We start from the raw sequence: 25,549 nt of genomic DNA, 5'->3' as shown, positions 1-25,549 counted from the left end.
GTGAAATGTACGTTTAAAATGCAGATAGAGACGTTTTGAATGATATAACATGAAGAGAATTAACACACCATTTTGACAGTATATGGTTTGTCTGTGTTAAAGCCATCTTGGTTATTTTCGTAAGGATAATGTATATTTATAATGCTATGCTAATCTACATAGCCTTTATCACTGTATAGAATACTATAAAATAATATGATTTTTGTCTCTAAATAAAATCACATAGCATGGTCTTTAAAATGTTCATCAGAAAATCTTTTCAGTTCTTCAGGATACATTCAGGCAGTGTTTTTTACTCCAGCTTGAAATCAGATAAACTAAATGCTTGTCTTCCTTCATAAAAATTTGCTAAAGACAGAGAATGCAAAAAGTAAAAATTATTGTGCCTTGTGTTTATCAGTTGTTTGTTTATCAGTTGTTTATCAGTATCTGATTACCCTTAAGTGTAGTTGTTGTATGGAATGGTGTGATTCATTGGCTTAAAGGTTTCCATAGATATCACGATATATTGATATTGTGAATTATTTTGGCCACGATAACCGTGGTGTGAAAAATCTGATATCGTGAGATCCCTGACAGCCTTGACAGCAAAGACATTAAAGTAAACAAAAAGTGACAGTAAAGTGACAGAGACATTTATCAAAATATATATATTTATTTTAAATTGTAATAATATTTTACACTATTCTATTGTGTTCTCCATTCCTTTCTCAATCTGACAGGATCTCGAGAGGCCTTGCTCTTAGTGGCCAGTCGGAATCAGATTATATCAGACGACGTCCTTGCACAGCCAAACGTTATTCGGTCTCTTGTGCGAGATGGCCGTAACATCGTAGCGGTGGATTTCGACTCGGTTACAGATCGTATTTACTGGTCTGACACCACCCAGGACAGAATATGGAGCGCTCACAAAAATGGGAGTGACCGCACAGTGGTGAGTGACACAAACGCTGCTCCGGCACCCTTACAGTGATCATAAACTATCACCCCCCTAAAATCTAATTTCTCTTCCCTGCCAGATCTTTGATAGTGGAGTGACCGTCACCGAGAGTCTCGCCGTTGACTGGGTTGGCAGAAACTTGTATTGGACAGACTACATTTTGGAGACCATAGAGGTGTCCAAACTAGACGGGTCCCACAGAACAGTGTTGATTAGTGAAAACGTGACCAACCCAAGAGGCCTGGTAGTGGACCCTAGAAATAAGTAAGACCAATGACTCACTACATTTTAAGTACACTGAGAAAAAATGGTGTAGAAACAATTTTCAGTCAGAAATTGCTAGGAAATTTCACAATTAATTACAAAGTAATTTTGAACTAGAAAGACTTAAAAGACAATTTCGAAAAAAACATTTTTACAGTGTATATAAAAATGAATTTGAATGACCATTGGTTGAAAACGAAATCCCAATGTGCCCTTTTCTATATATATTTCAGCACGCACCTGATGTTTTGGACAGACTGGGGCAGAAATCCTCGTATTGAGAGAGCCAGCATGGATGGGAAGTTAAGGACTACGATCATCAGCAACAAACTTTATTGGCCCAATGGCTTAACAATTGACTACCCCAACAATCTGCTTTACTTTGCCGACGCTTACCTAGACTTCATTGACTACTGTGATTACGATGGCAAGAACCGAAAACAAGTGTTGGCCAGTGATTTGGTGAGACCTTTTGTTTTTATGTATTAATTTATAATTATGAACATAAAAGGGGCGATTCTGTAGCTTTGCATGAGCAATAATGTACACTTCCTTAGTATTTTTGCGTCGTTTTCCAGTATAAATATCTAAACATTACAATATCAAGATGCAATTACTTGAGATGCAAAATGACATAAGATAAAAAAAGTCATGAGTTCTGAAAAATGTATCAAAATGGAGCGAGTTTTTGCTGAAAACAAGAAAAATATCTGCAAATGGGGTCAGAAAATTAAAAATGCAGTAAATCAAAGAATTTTTTCTTATGTTATGTCATTTTGCATCTGAAGTAAATGTATATTGATTTAAGAATGTTTAGATATTTGTACTGGAAAACAAAACAAAAATGTCAAGTAAGAAAATCAGTACTATCAGTACATAATATGGTACTACTTCAAAAATGTTTGGGCAGGAACTCAGCATTAATTTAAACTGAGGATGCAATGTTTGAATATTAGTCCCAAAAATGTAGTCGCAAGTATGTGAACGCAGATGCACAATGTGTTTAATTGAGTGCATACGATACATTTAGATTTTATAGAAAAAAATTTAACTGGGAGAATCTGAAATCAAGCAATAACAAATGCAGCTGCCTCTCTGAATGTCTAATTGGTCGACATTAGAGTGCATTGAAATCTTCTCAACTTTTGGTCACATGATAGAGCATCACTTTTGCAAACACTTGCACTTGCAATGCACCATCCCCATTTAAATGTACTCACAGCATTTGCTAATGCAAAATCAACTCTAGTTTGTGTGTTTATGCACTTGCATTAAGTTTGTATCTTGCACACTTATGAATGCTTGTTTTTTTACATATTTACCATGTGAATAAATAAAACACCTCTTGTTTCTCAATGAAAAGGTGCTTCAACATCCCCACGCAATTACCATTTTTGAGGATTTTGTCTATTGGACCGACAGATACGTCAACCGCGTGATCCGGGCCAACAAGTGGCACGGACAGAACCAGACGGTGATGCTGTATAATCTGCCCCAGCCCATGGGCCTGGTGGCACTTCACCCTGCCAGACAGCCTGCAGGTACAACACTTTACAACAGCTAGACAACTGCCTGCTACCTGGACAGCAAAGTGTTATTGTTAGGATTAAATGCAGCAAGCCTAAGAGACCATAGCAAAATTGGGTTACGCTTTATTTTAAGGTGTCTTTGTTACATTAAAATTATACATTTAAGTACTGAGTACATGTACTTACCTATAGGGTTAGGATTAGGGTTTGGTTTGGTTTAGGGTTAGTTGCACGTAATTATGCATAATTTATAGTTATTGCTGTATTGACTACATGTATCGTAACAATGACACTGTAAAATAAAGTGTTACCCAAATTTGTTTCTGGAAGTCACTCTGATAAGAAAAAAGGTTCGAAAGGGGTTGAATAATAAGAGTTTTTCATAATTATGCATAATTTACTCTTATTACAATAGAAAGTACATGTAACGTGTAACAAAGACACTATAAAATAAAGTGATACTGTATATTTAAAAAAAAAACTTTACTTGCAGATAATATTAATGATATAAAAGGCCACTAAAGTGTACACTTCCATGACTGTTTCTTAATACACTTTTAAAAAGTGCACTTTGCAATAGTTTAATTAAAAGTTGTGCTTTAAAGCACATTTTAAAACATTGTTTTAATAATCTGTTGTTGTGCTGTAAAGAAGCACACTTATTTTGTGTTGACTAACATACTAAAGCATATGTAAAGTATATGATTATAATTTTAACTGTAGTATGTTAAAGTTATTATATTTTAAATGTATTAAATTGCAACTTTTTCATTACAAATACATTTAAATTCATAAGAAACCAAATAGGGTCAATATTGATTTCAATTTAAAGTTAAAGTTTCGATGTGTTCTTCCTGCAGGTTATAACCCCTGTGAACCCCGTTTGAGCCCCTGCACTCATATCTGCCTCCTGTCAGCGATTGGTCCCAGGTTCTACTCCTGTGCCTGTCCATCTGGCTGGACTCTCGCTGCTGACCAGTTCACATGCGCTAGAGGTACAAGATACATTGGCCAATATGGGTTTTTCAGTGGCCGATGCAGATATCTTGAGAGCAGAGTTACTCATGGCCAGACCTTGACATTAACTTTTTTTGCTCACCAGCCACTGTGGCTAGTGGTTTTCCAAAGTTACTAGTCATTCACCCTTTTTTACTGGCCACAATTTTGACATCCATACCATTAGGAAAACTGTCATATAGATATTTTTAATATTATCTTATAATTTGGCAGCAGGTATATTAGGCTACTGTCACTTTAAGACCTGATGCACGGATTAATTATACTGTTACACATGCGTGAATGAGTAAAATTATGCGCAATCACACGCCGAAATTTAAGCCCTGTAACACCAACAATATTCATCTGGAGCAAGTTACGCTAGTGAGTGAGGGGAGGCGGGTTTGTGTGTCAACTCGCTGTCGGAGTGATGAGTGAGGAAAATAAGTATTGGAAGCATTTCAGACATTTCAGTATCGATATGTATTGAAAATTCAGTATTTTTGACAACACTACATTGTGTACATTGTCTTTTATGTGTCTTTAAAAAGGCGATTGATAACAAGTGGCTAATATACTCACACAAACCATTCTAACTCAAACTTTCCAACTTGAAAGAGTTGTCGGAAACATAGTGATGGTGATGCTGAAGTCATGCAAACGTGGTGTGGTTCGTTTATATCCTAATTTTAGTTTTTTACTTCTTGTGATTGTATTTAGGCTTCAAAATTTATAAAAGTTGTTTATTCATGAAGATTATCTTGATAAACAAAATGTGTAAGAATCATAGGGTCAGGTTTACTAACAGCTAAACCGTCTTGTGGCTTTAAAAAAAGGACACACAGTGAAAAATTGGCAATGAAAAAGTGTGGACACAGTTATTTTTGCATATGCATTGCATTTGTAGGAGTTTTCCTTTCAGATACAAAATTTATGGACGGAGCGATTTTAAAAAATCATGCAATGTGATTTACTTTTGCGGTAGTCATTTGCCCTGTTTGGTAAATGTGGCCCATAACCTATTGTTGGTCCCAGAGCTTATTTTCTGCAAAAATCCAAAAGCCAATGGAAAAATACCATTGTTTTTTTCCGAGGGAACCAGGGTGATGGTAACTTGCGAGTTGGCCTACAAAAGTATATTGGAAATGACCTCTGATCTTTTACAGTAGTGAAGCTGTACCATCTAAGAGGATGAATACGCCATGGACAAAGATAAATTAGTGCAATGAGTTAAACAGTTTATTCCTGCTTTTGGCTGTTTTTAATGAGTAATGCATGTGTCCATGTCTTTAATGCTGGCCTCTGTCCATTTAATATGCTTCGCAGTGAATGAATGAAGCAGTCTTCTGTTAAAATTGGATATAGATTTCATGGGAATGAAAACTTGTCAACAGAAACCCATTTTCGATTTACTAAGTAAGCTTCTTTGCAGAGGCAAACATTTACTATTATAAAAGGCCTTAGCTCAGCTGACAGTAACGGATGAAAGCGCGCAAGAGGCCTTTAGTCTTAAGAAGCCCTTAACATTCTCTTTAGGGCAGACTCTCAACCTCGCTCAGGTTTCAGCCTTTGTTAGCGCTGTCAAGTGCATTCTTCCATGAGAGTTTAACAATTAATCAAGACAAACAGTGATTGAATGGTCTGTTTTTCACAATCAGCTGTGCTGGCATGGCGTAGTTTACTCTGCGAGGCCTTTTTCACCAGTACCTCATATTTGCCAGACTAAATGCAATGAGATGATACCTAACTCTGGGAATCTGTGCTATCCCTTGTGAAAAAAGTGTGCTTAAGTGTATTGAATGTGCGTTTGCAGTGTACTTAAAAGTATATTTTGGACTTGCAGATGATATAATACTACTGAAAGCACATGCAAAGTACTTGATTATAAATTTAACTCTAGTGTGTTATTCAGTATTACATTAATGTGTTAAAAATATTTAACGCAGCATCTGTTTTTTCCGTCATCCTTTAGCTATTGTTACATTATATGATCACACTCTTATTCATGCAAACGCTTTTAAACCATTCAACCACGAAAAGACACAAAAGAGAACTTAGTGTTGTACTGGCGCGCCGGCCGCATTGAGTTCTCTTTTGCTTGTAAATGGACAAAACACACAAAATTATGTTAAAATGCCCGTTTTGTTGAGTATCCTCATAAGCACAGTCTTAAATGAGTTAAATAAAGTCTTAAATGAACACAAAGAGTTGTGAAAAAATAGGATCTGCGACATGTGCGGCAGGCCTTAAAGTGACAGCAGCCTAATAAACCTGCTGCAGTCTGCAATTAATGTTAATCAAAGAAGAAAAGAAAAAGAAAATCACTCACTTATTAAAAATTAATATATGTTTTAATCTAAATTACGCAGTGAAGACTGTAAAGTGTTTGGTAACTTTATTCAATTTCTGGATATTTCCTACCTGTTAGATCAAATATTTTAAATATACTGTCTTTATGTTGTTTCTACATTAATTTGGAGATTAAATGTGAATAAATATATAAAAATATATTTAAAACTTTAGTGTTAGGTGTGATTAATCACGATTAATTACAGAAAAATGTGCGATTAATTAGTTAAGTTCTTTAATCAATTGACAGCACTAGTTTTTATAAGTTAATACATTTTAAATGTACTAAATCGGAACTTTATCATTACAATTGTGAAATTACAAATATATTTAAATACATGAAAAACACGTTTTAATAGTAATTACATTAAAGTTTATTTTAGTTTACCATATATGCTTGTCATTACAAGTGTGTTTTGGTGCTCGGTCCGATCCACTTACAACATCATTTCTCAGAAATCACTTACTGCACCTTTATAAAATAAAACATTTTTCATTTAATTGCACATAACATGTCAGAAAAAAAGTGTATTATTTACGTAATAATACTTTTTTAAAAAAGTATGCTAAAGTGTACTTCTTTTTCACAAGGGATAGTAGGCATCTTTTTCACTCAAAAAGTAAAATGTCATCATTTCATGTGACGTAATTGGTTGAAAATAAAATGTGTGTCACTGCTGAAAAGCCCATTATTATGATTTTTTATGGATGTCATTTGAATGATGTAAAATAAATGGTTGATTCTTTTGCAGTTGAGGATCCGTTCCTGGTGGTGGTGAGAGACAGCATCATTTACGGCATCCCGCTCAACCCGAATGACAAGAGCAATGATGCCATGGTGCCCGTTGCTGGGCTGCTGAATGGATACGATGTCGATTTTGATGATGCTGAGCAGATGATCTATTGGGTGGAACATCCGGTAAAGCATATAACGTTTATCTCAGATGATTCAATCAAGTTGTATCCTTAATATTAACTAGTTAACAGGTGTTTTGTATTCTGAAATTAGGTTTTTGTCTTATTTATTTGCACAGGGGGAAATTCATCGGGTAAAGTCAGATGGTACCAACAGAACTGAGTTTGCACCAGCGGCCATCTTGGGATCTCCGGTCGGACTGGCTCTGGACTGGATGTCTCAGAATCTGTACTACTCCAACCCTTCGTCACAGTCTATTGAGGTTGGCAAACCTCGTTTCACTGCATCATATTTTGTTCTTGTCAAGGCTGAGGGTTATTTCTACCTACTGAAGTTGACCACACCAGTTTTATCAATGTTAAAAACTAGTTTAAGTCTTGTAACCAGTATATCTATGTGCTACAAGCAGCGTTGTTATCGTTAAATAAAACTGTTATTGTGACAAACCCAATCTGATTTGTTTCAGGTTCTGAGGCTAAAAGGAGAAATTCAGTACAGAAAAACTCTCATCACTAACAACGGCTCACCTACTGGCGCAGGAGCTCCCGTTGGCATTGCGGTGGACCCGGCACGTGGGTAAGCCCAGATAAACAGAACTTTGGCATTAACCCTGATCCCCAAATTTAACAAGCTTGAGCTGATTTAATGTCATCTGCCAGGACTGAACTGACTGAGCACAATAAACAACAGTCAACACACGCACAGTCATGATCAGTCCTCAGAATATATACTTTTAGAAACCAAAAGATTCAGTATTTGCTTCTGTTTAGTGATGTTTCATATCTGTTTTAGAAAGATGTACTGGACAGATCAGGGAACAGAGAGCGGTATCCCGGCCAAGGTGGCATCGGCAGATATGGACGGCTCCAACCCGGCCATCCTCTTCACCCATAATTTAGAACACGTGGAGTTCATAACGATAGACATCAGAGAGAACAAGCTCTACTGGGCCGTTACAGGAACTGGCGTGGTATGCCCTGTTTCCACACGTTTGGTTCATTCAATCAGAAATATTAATGTAGCTGCATGCTTTCGATTTTAGCTAGTTGGATGGATTATTTGGCATATTATAGTATATTTCAAATACACTATCATTCAAAAGTTTGCTCACCACGGCTGCATTTATTTGATCAAAAATACTGCCCACTTTTTGATGATTAAGTATTACCTTCGATCTTGGCCTATATTTAGTATAGTTTATATATATATGTATATACACTGTATATATATAACTGTTGGTTCAATGTTTCAGATCGAGCGCGGTGACCCTGATGGATCAAACCGAATCACTATGGTGAATGGATTATCCCATCCATGGGGTGTGGCCGTATACGACTCCTACCTTTATTTCACAGATCGGGACTTTGAGGTGATTGAGCGTGTCGACAAAGCCACAGGACTCAACCGGGTCGTAATGCGGGATAACGTGGCTGGTCTTAGAGTGCTCAAAGTACACTATAGAGACTGTGAGTATAAAAAAAAATAGTATGCAAAAAATATGTAACCTAGTGAGCTGTCTTGCTTCTAAACCAGTATACTAACTGAATTTGGAAGAAAAACAGCTCTCTACATAGTGACTCCTCACATCATACAAATAGCTCCTCCTACACAAAACTCACCCATGATGCATAAATAATTTCAATGGAGTTTGATGTTTGCATGTTGCTAACTCTAATACGCATAAAAGTACACATCACACACAAATACTGGGTAAAATAGTCACATTAAGGCAAGACACTACAGGCAAAACCATTGTTTTTTTCATGCACTGATAAACGTAGAGATTTTAGGATGTTTTGTCTTCTTTCAGACTAGAGGAAGGAAAAATCTTAATTTATTAAAAATGTACATTTATTAGGGGTGTGACGAGATCAAAACGGGACGAGATTTCTCATCAAAGTGAAAAGCTGTCTCGCGAAATTGCCATGACGGAGTGTGAGGGTGAAATTAGGATAGAATATGCCACCACTACGTTTACATTACGTCTCCACTGTCGTTTTGCTTTTTATAGAAATAAAAACCATTTAAGTAAGTTGGATAACGGTCGCTTCAATCCCATCCAGCTCACCCAACACGAGCTGGAATCAGAGGTTAATGATCATGTGATGAGAGTAAGTGACGAGATGACTGACAAGACCATGGCGGAGGATTTGTTGCACAACAGAGCCTAATTAGCGTCTGACAAATGTCTTATCTTTAGAATGCGCGCTCAGCACCGCCGCTCCCTATTCACAGAGTACGCGCGTTCACGAAAGCGAAAGTAAAACGAGAGCGCACATTCAAACGCAACTTCAATACCCCGCAGTTTGAAAGCGGCTCCCTGATGAATGCAAATATCTCCCAGTTTGAAAGCTATCTTAGGCTGGGCTGTGTAGTTGTGACCATCTCTCAGCTCTGTAACATGCTTGAAAAATTTGCTCTCTATTTGCACTTTGAATATTGAGAGAGTACTTTGATTATGGTTGCACTTATTGTTTGCACTTAAGACTAAGAGAAAACTGTGTTATCAATTTTTCGTGTTTTTTCTATTTTTTGTTTTGTCTTGTCTCATGTCGTGAGCTACCGGTCTCGTCACACCCCTAACATTTATGTTTATTTTATTATATGTTATTTATTTTTATCTGTAGATTTCAATTACAGTATGTGTTTTCAAAGGCCGTTTTCTCAAAATGAGTAGTAGCACATGCATACAGCAAAGTTTTCAGTTCATATTCCTATCTATATTCCAAAGGTTTTTACAGAGGGGTTTGTTTATATAGCATTCGCCTGATATACATACTCTTTTATTCCTAAAATATGGTGAAAATGTATTTGATTAAAAAGAGATATCCAAAGTCCTCTTTGGAAAAACCTTTAACTCTAATATGTCATCAAAATAAAACAAGAATTTTGAACCCAACTTTATCCAATGTGTTAAATGTAACATTTTAGAAAACTTTTAATTCCAGACAATTGTCCTAATGTACTGTGATTAATAAACTGGGGAAAGAATGGTGATATTAATTAGTTATATTTTTTACCCTGTTCATTAGATTGAATCTCAAAATGCTGCCTATGTAGGCATCTCACAGTGTCACTTTTGAGCATTTATCTTTGATTCATTCCACGGTTGACTTATGGTGGTCTTTTCTGGAAGTCATAGTAACCTTGATGCCCGTGTAGCAATTACCAGAGAGGGATGAATGACTTTCAATGGGATATCAGTTTACCAATTAGTTCCCCTCTGCCTCAGGGGGACACTCAGCTTTATGCGGAGAAGAATCAGTGTCCCTTTGTTCGGTGCTCAGTGCACATGTTCATTCTTTGGGGCTGTGAACACTGTCTATTGTACAACTCCTTCCAGTAAGAGGTGGAAGTGATAGCAAAGCAGCAATATATCAGTATCACCACATACTGAGATGCACTAGAAATGTGTATACATTACCAGAATAGATAGATATGAGTCAGTATCATGTACTCTTATGGTTACCTCTTTGCAGTTTTCTTGTAAAAGTATTAAATCTCTCCCTCTCATTCTCTTTATCTGGTCTAAGTTGTTTGTCTTTCTGTCTGTCTTCCTATAGCCTCAGCCGGCTCGTCTAATGGTTGCAGTAATAACGTAGGGATATGTGAGCAGTTGTGTTTACCACGTCCCAGTGGCCTGTTCAGCTGCGCCTGTGCGACTGGGTTCAAACTCAACGCTGATAACAGAACCTGTTCTCCCTACCAATCATACGTGGTGATCTCTATGCTCACTGCCATCAAGGGCTTCAGTCTGGAGGGAGCGGATCACTCAGAGTCCATGGTGCCTGTGGCAGGCAGAGGTGGGGATCAGTAAGGCTGGGCGGTACAGATAAAAAAAAAAAAAATTATTTAAAATATAATAATATATTTAATTAATATCAAATAATAATTATATGTTATATAATTACAATATTTTTTAGTAAATATTAAATATGAATAATAATAAATATTTTATATTATATATTTTTTACTTTTATATAAAAGTGAGTTTATATTTATATTAAAAAAGTATTTCCAAATTATTTTTAATAATATTTTATTGGAAATGTTTAATGTTTTTGAAAGAAGTCTCTTCTGCTCATCAAGCCTGCATTTATTTGATCAAAAATACAGAGAAAAAAACAGTATTATTGTGAAATATTATTACAATTTAAAATAGTGTTTTTTTATTTTAATATACTTTAAAATATAATTTATTTCTGTGATGCAAAGCTGAATTTTTAGCATAATTATCCAGTCTTCAGTGTCATGTGATCCTTCAGAAAACATTAAAAATAGTAACAAGTCCAAACTTTTGACCGGTATATATAAATTTATGATTAATATTCATAGTATTAATATTAATTAATATTATTATTTATGTATTGCCATTGAAACCAAGTAGATTCAAAATGTTCAAAAAGAATAATTCATGATTTAAAATACAGTAAAAAATCTAGTTTTAAAAATTATAAATGCATGTGGTCTACATTGTTTTTCCCTAAACACAAGGAATAATATATAAAGTTTTTTCATTTATATGAACAAATATAACATTTTTATTTACTAAAAGATTTTAATATATACAAAATGGCAGCTTTGATGATTTGTTGAATCGATTCATTGAAGTGGAATGTTTGACTCACAGTCTAATGTAATTTTTGTTGCTTAAGTTTAAGTTAGAGACAGTACTAAAGCTTTACGGCCAAATAAAAAGCACAATTATTTGCATTGTTGCTGTATTGTATATTGTACATTTTACAAATATATTGTGAAAAATGTGTGTAATGAGAAATGCATTGTACAACAACTACTACAAAAAATGTTATTGCACTATAACTTTTTGTGCATGTGTGTGTCTGTGTGTCCTATAGGCCGCAATGCTCTTCACGTAGACGTACACATGCCTTCCGGTTTCATTTACTGGTGTGACTTCAGCAGCACCGTGGCATCTCAGAACGGAATCCGCAGGATCAAACCGGACGGCTCTGGATTCCGCAGCATTGTCACTTCTGGAATCGGACGTAACGGAATACGGGGCATTGCTGTAGACTGGGCCGCAGGTGAGGGGTTGTGTGCTTGTTGTATGTTGAAATCAGATTTGGTGACCGCATCTCTGGTCACACAGTACAATTGTAACATTTTGATTGAAACAAATTTGGCCACATCCCAAAACCAGTGAAGTACTGAAAGGAATGTGAACACTAATGCCAAGTACCTCAGATACACTGGATTCATGGAGCGTTATGTGAAGTCACTGCTTTCATGTGGTTTATGCTGTTCTGGAATGTTCTAGAGCAGCTTTAGAGGTCAGAATGGTGACAGCCTTACTGTAAGGACATGTTAATTAATTCACGTTAGTATAAGCACAGACAGGTGGCATTGGAGAAGATTAAAGGTTAACATGACAGAAAAGAGGCTCAGTTAGTTTAGACCCCAATGACCCATGGCTTGTTAAACATAAACTTTTGACCCCAATATGTGAATAAACAAGTTTGACACACTACCAATCAAAAGTTTGGGGTCAGTAAGATTTTTAAATGTTTTTGAAAGATGTCTCTTATGCTCAAAAAGACTGCATTTATTTGATTAAGAATACAGTAAAAATTGTAATATTGTGAAATATTATTTTGATTTAAAATAACTGGTTTCTATTTGAATATATGTTAAAATGTAATTTATTCCTGTGATCAAACCTGAATTTTCAGCATCATTACTCCAGTCTACAGTGTCACATGATCCTTCAGAAATCATTCTAATATGGATTTTTTGATGAATATTAAGTTCAAAAGAACAGCATTTATTGCGCCACTTAATCTCTCATAGCAACCGTGCACATTGAGTTTCTAAGCTTTTTGTGCGACTAATCTTTCTTGTATTTGTTTTTCCACAGGAAACCTCTATTTCACCAATGCCTTTTTGACCGAGACATACATTGAAGTCATTCGACTCAATACTACGTTCCGTCGTGTTCTTCTCAAAACCCAAGTAGACATGCCACGTCATATTGTGGTGGACCCCATGAACAGATTCCTCTTCTGGGCCGACTATGGACAGACCCCCAAAATCGAGCGGGCTTTTCTAGACGGTTCCAATCGGACAGTGCTGGTTTCTTCAGGCATCATCACCCCAAGGGGTTTGGCTTTGGACCACCAAGACGGATACATCTATTGGGTAGACGATTCCCTGGACATGATCGCACGAGTCCGGCCTGAGGGGGGCGAGACGGAGGTCGTACGGTACGGGAGTCGCTATCCGACTCCATATGGCATCACGGTGTTTCAGGGGAATGTAATCTGGGTGGACAGAAACCTGAAGAAAGTCTTCCAAGCCAGCAAACAGCCAGGTGCGACTGACCAGCCGGTCGTGATTAGAGACAACATCAACATGCTGCGGGACGTCACCATCTTTGACCGGAGAATGCAGCCAAGTTCAGCCCACGAGCTCAATAACAACCCCTGCTTGGAGTCTAACGGCGGCTGCGCTCACTTCTGCTTCGCAATCGCGGGAACTCAGACGAGGAAGTGTTCGTGTGCCTTTGGGAATCTGGCTGCGGATGACAGCAGTTGTGTGGTATCCCGGGATGACTACCTTATTTACACGACAGAAAGCACTGTACGATCTCTGCGGCTGGATCCAGAGGATCACTCGCTGCCGTTTCCTGTGGTTAACGTGCCCCGGACTTCGGTAGCCCTTGATTTTGACCGGTTGGATGGCAGGATCTATTTCACCCAGAGCTCGGGAGCGGGCCAGAGCAAGATTAGCTTCATTACTTTGGCTTCACCTACCTCTCCTGCTACAGAGGTGGCCTCAGGTGAGCTGCTTATTTAAACCCCTAATGCACTCTGACACAGCAGGTTTAGCTAGAAAAGAAATAGAGTTAAATACGACAATCTTTGAATGTTGGCTTGACAAAGTATCTTGCATGACATTTACATTTTACAGTGGTTAGTTTGCAGTCTGGAGGTTATTTAGGTCTTATGTACCATATAAGCCAACTTGCTCTTTTATTGTGAAATATAAAAAAGAAAGAAAGCATGAGAGAAGTTATTTGTGTCACAGGCAGCAAATGCACAAGTTTGTTATTGTCATTTTGTTTTTTAATTGGAGCAGATCAAATGTTCACTTCTGGAGTTATGTGGGATCATGAGTTTCTACTGTCTGACAGTCACTGTAGAGTTTGTGCACAAACTTTGTGCAAAAAGTTTGAGAAGCCTGATTATTGATGTTTTTTTTGTTTTTTTTTTAAAGAAATATTTTAAAATATTTGAAAAGATGCATTTCATGAGTATCTGCAGGTAGCGCACAATACTGCCTGAATGCTGCACACAGATAGATGCAGTAGAACAACCAAATATAATGATAAAAACTGTTGATAATTATGTATGTAGTTGATACAATTGTTATTTGAAAAGTTACTTTCAAAAAGTAATTTACTCTTTTTATCGCTTCCGTAGACATCAGTGTTTATATCCCATTTATAAACTTTCATCCCAGTACTTCTGTGATAATATAAATATTTATAACACAGAAATAACAATATTGTTGTAAAGCTTTTTGATACCCAGTGTTGGGTGTAACGCATTACAAGTAACTTGAGTTACGTAATCAGATTACTTTTTCAAGTAACTAGTAAAGTATCGCATTACTTTTTAAATTTACAACAAAATATCTAAGTTACTTTTTCAAATAACTAACGCAAGTTACTTTTTCACATTTATTGACTGACAGCTCTCCTGTCTCCATGTTGAGAGAAATAAAGTGCAGAGGTGTTGTGTGCGCTGTGCAGGGTTGCCAGGTCTGTGCAACAAAAGTAGCCCAATGGCCAGTCAAAAGTAGCCCAAAAATAGCCCAGTGCGTCTGGGGGGTGTTTTAGGGGTGTTAGAGCGCCAAAATCGTACATACGGGGGTGGAAATCAACCCGCAGAAAACATTTTATACATTTTTAATTTTATACATTTTTACCCACAGCAGCAACTTAAAAGTAGCCCAGTTCCACGGGAAAACTGCAGACTTGGCAACACTGGTGCTGTGTGAACATGATGGTTATTGTAGTTCTAAATGTGAACATGCATTTACTCACTTGCACGAAAACATTCAGTATTCCTCAAAATGAATAAAAACAGTGAAATACAATCTCAGAATTTTACGCAAACCTGTAATAACTATATTAAATTACACAAATATACTTTATTTATTTAATCTCACTTTATTAACCAATGTCTTTGCTGCTGACCTTCAATGATATAATTCAACCATACTAATAAATAAAAATTACTTTAGATTAGATTTAGAAATAAGAGTGTTGAACTTCCTTCTCCTGTATCCTATTCTTCTTTAATCCGGAATGGAAGCACAGCTGAAAGGTTTGTTTGAGCTGCGCCCTCTACTGTACAGGTGTAAATGTGCATTTCCTGCAGCCTGAGGCTTATTCATTTCACTTTTGGTATGAAAGGGCCTTAACATTTGCCAAAAATAAAACTTTTTTTGTTGTTATTAAAAAACAAACAAGCAAGCTCAGCCCAGGTGAGAAAAAGTAACGCAAAAGTAATGCGACTAGTTACTTTTTTAGGGAGTAACGCAATATTGTAATGCATTACTTTTAAAAGTAACTTTCCCCAACACTGTTGATACCTATACATGATAACTGCTTTCTCTGGGTCAGTGGCAGTGCAAACACAGATTTGAATGTTTCAGTGTGATTTTGTCAAAGGTTTAATAGACACAGATGAATCGTTGTCATTTAGGAATGAGATTGCGTGAGTGTTTGGATCGAGATCGTGATCTTTTAACGATTAATTGTGCATCTCTAGTAGATAGATGTTTGCTATAAATAATAGACTGCATGGTATGTTTTCCTAGCAATTGTTTATACAGCTTTGTTTTTCTGAATGATTTCTTCTCTATGGAGATCTGGGAGCTCCTGATGGCATCGCCTATGACTGGATCAATAAGAGGATCTATTACAGCGATTATATTAACCAGAGCATCAGCTCCATGGCAGTGGATGGATCTCAGAGGACTGTTGTAGCACAGGTGCCTAGACCCAGAGCAATCATGCTCGATCCATGTAGAGGGTGAGTCTCTGATTCAGTAGGTCTGTGATTTAGATGAGCCATTTTCTCATTTAATTAACATGCATTTCTGTTTGGTCAGGTATATGTACTGGACCGACTGGGGAACCAACGCAAAGATAGAACGTGCAACTCTGGGGGGAAACTTCAGGACAGAGATTGTCAACACTAGTCTGGTTTGGCCAAATGGTCTGACACTGGATTATGATGATCAGAGACTTTACTGGGCAGATGCCAGTTTGTAAGATCTATTATTGTTCATATCAAAACACTATTGGCATTATTAACTAGCAACACTTCACCTGCACATTTTGTGCTACATAATGTTAAGGAAAGGTGTTCTCTCTCCGTGCAGACAGAAGATAGAGAGGTGCTCACTCACCGGCACTAACCGTGAGGTCATCGTAAGCACCGCCATCTACCCATTTGCAATGACGGTGTACGGTCAGCAGATCTACTGGACGGACTGGAACACACGGAGCATCTACCGTGCAAACAAGCACGACGGGTCGGACCAGAGGGTGATGCTACAGAACCTTCCATCACGGCCCATGGACATCCACGTGCTATCCAACAGCAAACAGCAGCAGTGCAGGCAGTCCCTGCGAACAATTCAATGGTGGTTGCAGCCATATTTGCACCCCAGGTAGGCTCATATTTCAAAACTATTTTTTAAAGCCAGTATGCTCAAAAATAGCTCTGTTCCAAAACCTAGTGAGCTGCATTGCTGTCTCCTGAAATGAAACATCATTAGTGACTCATTTAGAATACACTACATAGGCAGAAACTCAATGCAAGTTTTGCCTCATGATGCCTTAAAATTTAATTATTTTTGCAACAATCTTTGCATCAGGAGTGCATATTATCATGCCTACATACTGTATGCAGTTCACTAGGTTTTGGAACAGAGCCTACATCCTTTAAAAAAAAAAAATTTGACCTATCTTTAAAGGCACAATATGTAATTTTCGCCACTAGAGGTCGCTTATTCAAAACAGAGGCGTAGCTTGATGACGCTGTGAATGAGCGTTGAATCATGGGAGTTGTTGTCTTCACCTCCACAGCCGATGGAAAGCAATCCGACAGACTCGGGAAGGAATCATGTTCATGGATGAGCTAAAGTTTTATTAACGTTTTGTAGTATGAAGCAGGGCGGGCTGAGAGCCACGGGAGTCCAGCGGAGCTTTTATTATGCTTATGCTGCAGTCAGGCTGCTTCCGCTCTTTACGTTGCGTATGTGAGGTAACAGCGCTGTTTTACATGGTTAAAACAATCATACTAAATACATTTGAGTGTGTTGAAAGTTGTTATAACATTACTCTGTGCGTTCGCTCGGTGGCTGGTATAAGACACTTGTTGCACACTGCAGCAACCTAGATCGATATTAGAATGTCTAATTAATAAAAACGGGATGACTTGTGTTGCTAAATGTCATGCAATTTATTTAAAAATATATTATATGATGAAAAAAGCTCTTTCTGATTATGCTATGTTAGCCACTTGACAAAATAGTGTTGTCTCTAAGGCATAGTAAAGACTTGTAGTAAATCAAGAAAACAAGCGATTCAAACAATAAGACTAACCATGTTGATCTATATAACAATGATTAGTTTTCTGTTGATAAATGTATCCAAACAGTTGCTCACCTGTCTAATAAAACACATAATATATTAAAGCTTCTTTGGTGTTTCAATGGTTTCTACGAAAGTAAAATCAGGGGTAACAAACAAAATGACATGGTCCGTGTCATGGTTGAAATTGCTGATTTCTCTGGATTTAAACATTGTTGGAAACGTTTGGGATAATGTAAGTACGCAAGTCAACAAAATATATAACACTGTTCTAGTGGTTTTTGGATATTTTAACCTAAAAATCTTACATATTGTGCCTTTAAAATGTTATATTTGTAATACATACAAATTGTGAAATTAAGTACTTATTATGCAATACAACTCTATTTCCTCCAGGCCCTCAGGGAGCAGAGTGTCAGTGTCCCGCTGAGGGCCGCTGGTATCTGGCCGACAACAAACACTGCATCCCTGACAACGGGACACGCTGCCAGTCGGGCCAGTTTACTTGCATGAATGGCCGCTGCATCCGTGCCCAGTGGAAATGCGACAACGATGATGACTGTGGGGACGGCAGTGATGAACTCGAGAGGGTCTGCGGTGAGATGCATTGCTGCTTACATGTTGTCAGCTTGTACAGAGGACTTCAAATCTTTTCAGAATAGAGGGCAGTTTTATGTAAATACAGTTTATTGATTCAGAATATGTGCCAGTGGCTTCATATGTGGTGTGCCAAACATGAACAAATGAGACATCAATGCTCCCTTTTCACACTTTCAAGGGTGAACTAAACTTAAAATTGGTATTTGTGCATAACTTAGCATAATGTTTTACAACCAGATCTCTAAGTTTAAGTCTTCTCGTCGCTGTCTGACCATCTCTGTTTGCCGGTGAATGAATTTTCCTCTCCTGCACTGCGGCGCAATCTTTCACTAATATATTTCTTCTTGCTTTTTCCTTACTTGCACAATCTGCTCAAATCTCTTGCTCCAGGATCCAAGAGTCATTTCGTTTTTGGTGTGTATTCTTGCTTACCTCTATTCACGTGTAGATAAAAGCTTTGTTCCAAAACCTTGTGTTCTGCCTACATAGTTAACATGATTATGCTGCCCTTTAAGATACCTTCTTTTGGCCAAACTCAAAGGTGATAATGATGAATTATAGCTGAACAATGACACTATTTTCTTTTTAGAGTTGCTTTACAGCAGAATTGAACTCATCATTGAATCATTATTTTCCTGTTTATCCCTTTGAAACAATCTCTATTTTATTAAGCGCCATATAAATAAAGATGACTTGACTACTGAATTGTTAGCTTAGCATGCTAACGCCAAATTTTATTGAAGTCATTTGTGAGTCAGCAGACGCCAAAGCAGCTTACTAGGATTTAGAACAGAGTCTTAGACTAGATAAAGTTTAATAACCATCCATAAACCCATACTAACCTCTTCTACAATGCACCGCTCTCTCTTTCGCATGCAGTCCCACAAGCAGCAGCATTCATTTCACTCTCAGGTAAACTAAAATATAGCGATAGAGGAGGTAGGCGGTGAGTTCCAGTAGTTTCTGTTAATCCATTTAGCATTTTCTGATTTTTTTATTATCTGTGCATGGCAGCATTTCACACCTGCGAGCCCACTGTGTTCACATGTGGAAATGGCCGCTGCGTGCCATATCACTACCGCTGCGATCACTATAATGACTGCGGTGATAACAGCGACGAGACAGGCTGCCTGTTCCGCCCCTGCGACCCCAACACTGAGTTCACCTGCAATAACGGTCGCTGCATTGCACGGGAATATGTCTGCAATGGAATAAACAATTGTTACGACAACGGGACATCAGATGAACAGAATTGCGGTAAGTTCATGTGCAATGTTGCAAAAAGTTGCTTCTCACTATAAACAACCTACAGTTTACAAGCATTTATATGATATAAAAGTTTCATGTCTCATAAATTAACGGCTTCTCCTTGTTGTAAAACACAGCTGAGAGGACATGCCAGCCAGAGCACACCAAATGCCAGACCACCAACATCTGCATCCCACGCTCGTACCTGTGTGATGGAGATAATGATTGCGGCGACAACAGTGACGAGAGCCCGACACATTGTGGTGAGTTTCCCCGTCCCACGCTCTCCCTCTCGGTTAGGTTCATAAATTCAAATTTTAATTTGTTAATTACATCACGCTGTGGTGAGTTAAAGGATTAGTTCACTTCAGAATTAAAATTTCCTGATAATTTACTCACCCCCATGTCATCCAAGATGTTTATGTCTTTATTTCTTCAGTCGAAAAGAAATTCAACAGTTACCAACGGGTTGAAGGTCCAAATGTCAGTTTCAGTGCAGCTTCAAAGGGCTCTACACAATCCCAGACGAGGAATAAGGGTCTTATCTAGCAAAATGATCGGCCAATTTCTAAAAAAAAATAAAAAATTATATACTTTTTAACCACAAATGCTCGTCTTGCACTGCTCTGTGATGTGCCACGCATTATGTAATCACGTTGGAAAGGTCACGCGTGACGTAGGCGGAAGTACCGATTCAGCGTTTACAAAGCGAACGTGCAAAGACACTTTACAAAAAAAAGGTAAACAACGATGTCGGACGATTTTGAAGTTGGAGGAGAAAATGAGATGGAGTTTTTCGCCTTACCATGGTACTTCCGTCTACGTCACGCGTGACCTTTCCAACGAGATTAATTAATGTGTGGCGCATCTTAGAGCAGCGCAAGATGAGTATTTGTGATTAAAAAGTATATACATTTTTATTTTTATTTTTAGAAAATGAATGATGGTTTTACTAGACTCTTATTCCTCGTCTGGGATCGTGTAGAGCCCTTTGAAGCTGCACTGAAACTGACATTTGGACCTTCAACCCGTTGAACCCTGTTGAAGTCCACTATATGGAGAAAAATCCTGGAATGTTTTCCTCAAAAAATTCTGCTTTAATGTGGAATTAGATGAGTAACTGTTTAACAGCTCAAAATACATTCAAAAATAATTTCCTTTTGCTTTTTGAGCCAAAGTTGTTGCTCAACTTGCCCTTACTGGAATTTCAGTTAAATTAGTGACCCATGTATGTGAGCGGCTCCACCTGGTGCCGCTGAGGTACAGTCTTTTCTGAGCTTTCTGGTTTGATGATTGTTTGGACACTGTTTTGCATAATGTTTATGACCCATGTCTGCCATTTGAGGCTGACTGATTGATTTAACCCTCATCTGTTTAGTTGACTTTAGTGTTGGTTTGTCTCTGATCGACCATGTTCTTCACTCCTCAGCCACATCTACATGTTCCCAGAACGAGTTTCGCTGTTCGAGCGGGCGCTGTATTCCCGGCCACTGGTACTGTGATGGTGGTACAGACTGTAATGATGGTTCTGATGAGCCCACTACCTGCAGTAAGTACTACACATAACAATATACACTTTCATGGCAGATTCATTCAAATAGATATACCAGTATTTTTTTTTATCAGGCATTCATCCAGCATATGTGGAAAAAAGTTAATTTTGGACTATGTTTGAACCACTTTACTGGTGGAAAAACTATGATGTGAGGATAAAGCTGTGTTTATCTAGGGAAACCACTGGCTATGTTTCTGGGTGGTGTGTTAATGATGGGTATCCTGCCTAATTGGTTACCATGGTGATAGAGGGAATTGAAGTTGGAGGGAAATGATGTTGCCCCCCCTACCCTTCATGTTACGCTCCACTGGTGCTGCATGCAGTTAAAAAGTGGAAAGATGAGGCTGATGTTGTGTACAAGAAACTGGTTCAGTTGGCAGAAACAGAACTAAAATGTAGTAATTCAGTCCAGCATGTTTGTGGCAATTTGCCGAGTCTGAGAGCCTCATATCCAGTGGTTCTACTCGTAAGTAGTGTATATGTTATGACCATACAAATGCATATTTTTATTTATGATGTTTAGATCCTTATATCAATACAGATTTGCTTTATAATTTTGCTTTCATTTATTCAATAGCCTATATATGTGAATCAGAAAGAGCTGAATTGACATATGGGTTATTCTTGCTATGCAATGCATTTTCATGTCCCAAAAATATTCTTAATATATTAGATATCATACACTACTGTTCAAAAGTTTGGGGTTTGGCAAGAATTTTTTTTTTTTGAAAGATGCTCAAAGCTGTCTTTATTTAATCAAAATAATAATAAAAAATTATATATTTTATAATATTTTATAAAATATTATTGCAATTTAAAATAAATATTTTTAAATAAATACATTTTAAAATGTAATTTATTCCTGTGATGCAAAGCTGAATTTTCAGCATCATTACTCCAGTCTTCAGCGTCACATGATCCTTCAGAAATCATTCTTATGTGCTGATTTGATGCTCAAGAAACATTCTTATTATTATTATTAATGTTGAAAACAGTTGTGCTGCTTCATATTTTTGTGGAAACTGAAAAATACTTTTTTTTTTTTTAGGATTCTTTGATGAATAGAAAGTTCAAAAGAACAGCATTTATTTGAAATATAAATGTTTTGTAACATCATAAATGTCTTTACTGTCACTTTTGATCAATTTAATGAATCCTTGCAGAATAAAAGTATTAATATCTCTCTTTTTTTAACATTATGATGCCAAACTCTAAATGGTAATGTGTTAGATAATTTATCTAATAATTTAATTTATCACAGTTAGTAATATAGGGTTGAATTTTAAATTATTTCACCCTTTTGGTGTGGATGTTGCCTTTTTTGGGATGCCCAAATTATTTTTATTTATTAAGAAATATATATATTTTTTTTTTCAAACCAAAGTGTTTTAAAAAGGAATCTTTTTAAATTGATAATTTAATTTTTTTTTTTTTAACAATACAAGGGTATATCTTAAAGTCTGATATAAGTATTATAAACTAAAACACGTGCTACATTACAGGAAAGACCAATAACATTAAATAACTAGAAGCTACAATAATATGAAAAAGGTTAGCTTTTCTGAATGACACTTCGGTGGTATCTGAAGTGCCTTTAACTGTCTGGTGTATTTGGGTGTGTGTCTATGATGCCAGTGCTCAGTCCAGCCCTCTATTGTGTGTCACATTCCTCCAAAGTGACGTTCAGCAGAAAAGCCCTCACACACACACTGGCCCTTCCTTTGACATTCTCTGCCCCCTCCTCTCACACACACTGCCCCATCCTCTCGCTTTTGTCCCCGTTAATCACAGCACCCCTCGGTGCCTTTTGTTCAAGCGGGACACTAGAGAGAGGAATGCTTATTCTCTCCCAGAATTCCTCTGCCTGTGGAATCCAAGCACTCAGCCACGTTTCTGGCTGTTCAGGATGGGATTTAATGGTTAAATGGATTACGTAGGCCTCATGTTCTTTAGTTCCCTCTGAGGTCAGAGTGAGACATGGCCTTCAGGCAGGTCGCTCTTCTGCTGCTTCTTGATCCGTGGCTCACTGCAGTGTGTTTGTCCCCTACAGCCACCCTGGTGAGGACCTGCAACTCTGAGCAGTTCCGCTGCGATGACGGAAGGTGCATCGCTTCGTCTTGGATCTGCGATGGAGACAACGACTGCGGGGACATGAGCGACGAGGACGAGAGACACAACTGTGGTCAGTATTGCTCGGTCCAAACCTGAATTCGATTCCTCCCCCCTCTCTTGACGGTACAGGTCTCATTTCACATTGTACTTTTGGTATAATGTGTTATTAAAATGTTTATCCCTTTGGATTTACCACCAAAGATTTACACACAGAACAGCTGCAGAGTTATTGCAAGAGATGCAAGAATGTAAATTATTATATTTTAAATATACAATATATTTAGCAGTGGCGTGTAACACAGTCACTCCTACTAGCCACTTTGGTGGGTTGAATTTTATATATAATACTGTATATGCATTATTCAATTGTAGGCTTACATAAAACCCGCCTCCCCTTACTTACTCTTTTCAGTTGCTCAGGATGAATATTGTTCGTGCTTGAATTTCAGCATGGGATTGCGCGTATTGCGCATAATTTTACTTATTGTGCACACATAAAGACACCTCTCTGTACTAAATTGAGTTATTTTTCACTGCTTAATGCATTTAAACAGTCAAATATGCACAAAATAATGTCAAAATGCCGGTCTTGGTGAGTATTCATGTAAACACAGTCAGTTATGTTTTAAGAGAATGTAAACAGTTGAGAAAAAAAACGCATGTGTAACAGTATAATGGATCCGCGCATCAGGTCTTAAAGTGACAGCAGCCTAATATGTGACCCTGGACCACAAAACCAAGTCGCATGGGTATATTTGTAGCAATAGCCAACAATACATTGTATGGGTCAAAATGATCGATTTTTCTTTTTTGCCAAAAATCTTTAGGATATTAAGTAAAGAATAAATGTTCCATGAAGATATTTTGCCAATTTCCTACCGTAAATATATTAAAAAAATTATTTTTGTGAGTGGATATGCATTGCTAAGGACTTCATTTGGACAACTTTAAAAGGATAGTTCACCCAAAAATGAAAATTTGATGTTTATCTGCTTACCCCCAGGGCATCCAAGATGTAGGTGACTTTGTTTCTTCAGTAGAACACAAATGATGATTTTTAACTCCAACCGTTGTGGTCTGTTAGTCGTATAATGCATGTCAATGGGAACTCCATCTATAAGAGTCAAAAAAACACGCACAGACAAATCCAAATTAAACCCAGCGGCTCGTGACGACACACTGATGTCCTAAGACACGAAACGATCGGTTTGTGTGAGAAACCGAACAGTATTTATATAATTTTTCACAAACAAACTGATCGTTTCGTGTCTTAGGACATCAGTGTGTCGTCACGAGCCGCAGGGTTTAATTTGGATTTGTCTGTGCATGTTTTTTTGACTCTTATAGACGGAGTTCCCATTGACAAGCATTATACGACTGAGTTAAAAATCATCATTTGTGTTCTACTGAAGAAACAAAGTCACCTACATCTTGGATGCCCTGGGGGTAAGCAGATAAACATCAAATTTTCATTTTTGGGTGAACTATCCCTTTAAAGGCAACTTTCTCAATAATTTGCACCCTCAGATTCCAGATATTCAAATAGTTGTATCTCGAACAAATATTATCCTATCCTAACAAACCATACATCAGTGGAAAGATTATTTATTCAGCTTTCAGATGATGTATAAATCTCAATTTCAAAAAATTGACCCTTATGACTAGTTTTGTGGTCCACGGTCACATATATCCACTGCCAAATTATGAGATAATATTAAAAATATCTATATGGCAGTTTTTCCCCATGGTATCGATGTCAAAATTGTGGCCAGTGAAAATGCTGAGTGGCTAGTAACTTTGGAAAACCACTAGCCACAGTGGCTGGTGAGCAAAAAAGTTCCATGCAAATGCAATACAATATAAACAATATATATATAAAATGCAATGTATTATTTTAATTATATCCCTGCTCTGGTGTCTAATGAACTTGGGTCAGCGCCAAATGTTCTCATACACCTTTATGGTTTCATCCTTGGCTTTTTGGCTACATTTTGTCTTCTTGTATCATCTCTCTTCTCTAGTCCTTCCTTTCTGCACCTGTTTTCCTCCTCTTTGTTCTCTCATCTCCCTCAGTTCATCAGTGTCGTAGGGTGCTGGTGGTTGGGTGGCTGAGGTCTGAAGCCTCTGTGTAAGGAGTCTGCATTCCTAATTTCTCCTGCCTCACTCACTGCTTTGTGAGAGTCTTAGCTGACTGCTCTCGCTGGATCATCTCTTAAACTCTCTCTGTTCTCTCCAGCTCTCCAGAGGTTGCTCTTTCATAGCTGATGAGTAATTATAATGGAGTTCTCAACTGAAGTGTCAAAAAAGTCTCAAAAATGTCCATAGGAGAAGTAAAAATAGACACAAATGAGATAATTGTTGACATACAGTAAGAGTAAAGGATTGAATGTGGATGGCATAGTTAATAGATCGA

At 37.5% G+C, this 25,549-nt stretch overlaps 1 protein-coding gene across 1 annotated transcript in view; it reads left to right on the top strand.

Moving 5' to 3' along the window:
* lrp2a (low density lipoprotein receptor-related protein 2a) overlaps positions 1–25,549 on the top strand; it is a 111,088-nt gene that overhangs the window by 47,836 nt on the left and 37,703 nt on the right. Inside the window, 22 exon segments of the mRNA XM_051905140.1 lie at positions 723–934; positions 1,020–1,204; positions 1,438–1,666; positions 2,568–2,745; positions 3,594–3,728; positions 6,831–6,997; positions 7,113–7,256; positions 7,461–7,570; positions 7,787–7,964; positions 8,247–8,460; positions 10,558–10,797; positions 11,851–12,039; positions 12,870–13,790; positions 15,888–16,053; positions 16,133–16,291; positions 16,406–16,643; positions 16,645–16,696; positions 18,018–18,218; positions 19,236–19,478; positions 19,607–19,732; positions 20,899–21,018; positions 23,075–23,206. Of these exon segments, the coding sequence (XP_051761100.1) occupies positions 723–934; positions 1,020–1,204; positions 1,438–1,666; positions 2,568–2,745; positions 3,594–3,728; positions 6,831–6,997; positions 7,113–7,256; positions 7,461–7,570; positions 7,787–7,964; positions 8,247–8,460; positions 10,558–10,797; positions 11,851–12,039; positions 12,870–13,790; positions 15,888–16,053; positions 16,133–16,291; positions 16,406–16,643; positions 16,645–16,696; positions 18,018–18,218; positions 19,236–19,478; positions 19,607–19,732; positions 20,899–21,018; positions 23,075–23,206 (4,539 nt within the window).

This window comes from Ctenopharyngodon idella, chromosome 9 (assembly GCF_019924925.1).
Source record: "Ctenopharyngodon idella isolate HZGC_01 chromosome 9, HZGC01, whole genome shotgun sequence".
Lineage (NCBI taxonomy): Eukaryota > Metazoa > Chordata > Actinopteri > Cypriniformes > Xenocyprididae > Ctenopharyngodon > Ctenopharyngodon idella.
The sequence above is the reverse complement of the archived record's forward strand: the minus strand, read 5'-3'. Positions and strand labels throughout refer to the sequence as shown.